We start from the raw sequence: 3,431 nt of genomic DNA on the forward strand, positions 1-3,431 counted from the left end.
CATCGATGATGACGAGCTATTTGATATGGTGACGAATGGTTTTATTAAGGACTCATCTAACTGTTTGAATCTTGTTGAAGAAGCGGGATTGGAATACCTCGCAGGTTTTGTTGCTTATAAATTTAAAGCGAAATACCCATCTTTAGGAACTACCGAAGGTGCAGGTGGAACTATAACAAAATGGATCTCTAAAGGTTTTCTCACTAATCCTTCAGCAGAGCTCGTAAACGTGACTAAAATTGTAGAAAAGTATTTCGTACAATTTCACGGTGATTATTTTTCAAAAAACAGCTTTGTCATACAAAAAGTTGTGGAGCTCGTGGAAAATAGTGACGAATATTTTAACAAACTACCTCATGAAATGCTGGGATATTTGGTAAAAAGTCGCACTTACATAAGAGTCGAGAGATAAATAGACGGGCATACGCGATAAACGATGTGAAAAAAAAAGCGAAAAAAATGAAAAAAGTTATTTCCACAGCGGTTCCAAAATTGTAAATACTACAAATATATATATTAAATAAATGTTTGTTATTTTTGTGTATTTTAAATTCTCTTTATTGTTCATTGCAGCAAAATGGGTAAATAATACATCTTCTTATCTTCCTCTTTATTAGATTTCTGTCTCAAAATAATACATACATGTTGATTCCAAAATACTTTATTAAGATACTCAACTCATTAGAGCCATATATCGGATGCTTAATGTCTGTTTTTGCAAAACGTGGCATATATACATTCGGGGAAAAAATATTTTATATATAAATATATATAATTATATATTAAATGTCTATATATATATGTCTATATATATGTTCTATATATTCATACATTCTTCTTTCTTTTATAAATATACTTTTTAGTATAAAATTAATAATAATGAGAAACATAAATAACAATTAAAAGAATACTTTTCGCATTGTTTCTTTTACAAAAAAACCAAGTTTGAAGAAATTTTAGAGTATTGCTGATATATAATTATATAGAAATCATTATACATATATGAACAATACTTTAAAATTTTTCCAAATTATTTTTCCAAATATATGTATTGTTTATCTGTGATGTTTTATATTGTTTATAATATAATTTTCACACTTTAGGCCTGTTCTTTTTGGTTGAAATTTTGCACCAGTTCATCTTTCTTCCTTTTCTCTTCAGGAGGAAAGAAGAGAAAGAAAGATGAACCGGTGCAAAAGTTCAGCCAATAAGAACAGGCCTAAAGTGTGAAAATTATATTGTAAATAATATAAAACATCACAGATAAACAATACATATTTTTGCATACATACTTTACTAAAATGACAAGAAAAGAATGTACTTAATTAAGTTTTATCCGCGTGCAAAAATGGAATATTCCTTTCCGTATAACCTCATACAAGGATAAAAAGAGAAAGTCAGATGCTCGAGAAAGAACGTGAAATAAGGACAGTAGACGCAGCACGCCAATGTGCCAACGCTAAATAATTTTACTCTCAACAGTTGGTACATTGGGTAACCGCGTTACGGCGGAGACGAAAAGTAGGCGTGGTTTGCTGAATTGCACACACCATCTAATACTTCCATCATGCTAAAACCGTGGATCTTACGATATGTGTAACAATGAAATGGCGATTTTCAGACCGTGGTATTAAAATTTTCCGAAACGGTAGTTTTCAGGTCTATATGCATTAAGTTTCCATAACTGCCGTTGGACATGTTGCGCAGTGTAATGCCTGGTCTGCAATGTGCTTTTTGTTTCCTGTTTCTTGCTGTTTGTCTCTTGCCTTCTTGATCAAAAAGGCAAGAGACAAACAGAGATGAATAGAAAGAAACAGGAAACAAAAAGCACATTGCAGACCAGGTGTAAACTGCTGGTAACAACGGAAGTTCTAAGATTGTTCAGCTTTGACAAAAAGTATTGATTAAGAAAATCGAAAACTAACATCTTAACAAAAATTGCAATACCCTCAGATACATAGAGGTAATACAAATAATATAGTAATGACGATTTCATTACATATATCTATTAGAATTGATTATCAGCGTGTAGCACTTCACGTTCAAAATGACCGACGAATTTAACGTAAGTAAGTATGTGTTTCATAAAGTATTTGAATCATGTCTGAAAGGCTGTGGCATTATTATTTTTGCTAAAACCGTGGATCTTATACTATGTGTAACAATGGAATGGCAGTATTCAGGTCGATGGTATTAAAATTTTTGAAACGGTAGTTTTCAGGTCTATATACAGCACGGAACGGTAGTTTTCGGATCAGTAGTATAAAATTGTTACTGAAACGATAGATTTCTGGTCTATAATAGCAAACGGATTGACGTCTGAGCTTGTTTAGTTTTCGAAAAATAGAACAATAATTGTTATGTTTTCGAATAATCAATTTGATAAGGCTCAACTTAAAAGACACAGAATTTCTGTAATACTTTAGAATAAAGCCTTGATCATAAGGACACTTCTTGTTCACTTAAAGTATAAATTTTGTTTAGCAGTTTGAAATACGTTTCCTAGATCGTCGATCATGCCATGTTGAACGCTTAAAGAGACATGCTGATAATTAAATATAATCATAACATCCAATATGTGTTTCATAAAGTATTTGAATTATGTCTGAAAGGCCTTGGCTGTAATTATTTTTGCTAAAACCGTGGATCTTATGATATGTGTAACAATGGAATGGCGGTATTCAGGCCGATGATATTAAAATTTTTGCTGAAACGGTAGTTTTCAGGTCTATATGTAGCACGGAAACGGAATGGCAGTTTTCGGATCAGTAGTATAAAATTGTTACTGAAACGATAGATTTCAGGTCTATAATAGAAACGGATTGACATTTGAGATTGTTTAGTTTTCGAAAAATAGAACAATAATTGTTATGTTTTCGAATAAACAATTTGATAATGCTTAACTTAAAAGACACAGAATTATTGTAATACTTTAGAATAAAGCTTGATCATAAGGACACTTCTTGTTCGCTTAAAGAATAAATTTTGTTCAACAGTTTGTCATATGTTTACTAGATCGTCGATCATGCCATGTTAAACGCCTAAAGAGACATGCTGATAATTAAATGTAATCATGACATCTAGTATTGGATAAGCTGTAAGTATACGAGTAAGTTATGGAATAAAATCGGGCATTCAAGTAAAAAAGAAGTGTTCGTGTGATATATATATATTTCCCGAAAAATAAGTTACAGTAAAAATGTTATATTATTGATGTGAAAACCGCCATTCCGTGCTGCATATAGACCTGAAATCTACCGTTTCAGTAACAATTTCATTCTACTGATCCGAAAACTGTCATTCCTTTGCTGCTGGTACTCAAAGTACGCAAAAGTATCTTCTCTCCCTCGGTAGCAGAATTTTGCGACAGCCAGGCGGTTTTTCGGCCAAAATTATAATTCTTATTCTAAGTTGGGCGCCAGGCACGAGAG

At 32.1% G+C, this 3,431-nt stretch overlaps 1 protein-coding gene across 1 annotated transcript in view; it reads right to left on the reverse strand.

Moving 5' to 3' along the window:
- Positions 1 to 564: 564 nt before the first annotated feature.
- LOC108767161 (52 kDa repressor of the inhibitor of the protein kinase-like) overlaps positions 565 to 3,431 on the reverse strand; it is a 9,233-nt gene continuing 6,366 nt past the window's right edge. Inside the window, exon 4 of the mRNA XM_018516888.1 lies at positions 565 to 621. Within this exon, the coding sequence (XP_018372390.1) occupies positions 565 to 621 (57 nt within the window). The remainder of the gene's footprint in view (positions 622 to 3,431) is intronic.

This window comes from Trachymyrmex cornetzi, unplaced genomic scaffold, assembly GCF_001594075.2.
Source record: "Trachymyrmex cornetzi isolate Tcor2-1 unplaced genomic scaffold, Tcor1.1 scaffold657, whole genome shotgun sequence".
Lineage (NCBI taxonomy): Eukaryota > Metazoa > Arthropoda > Insecta > Hymenoptera > Formicidae > Trachymyrmex > Trachymyrmex cornetzi.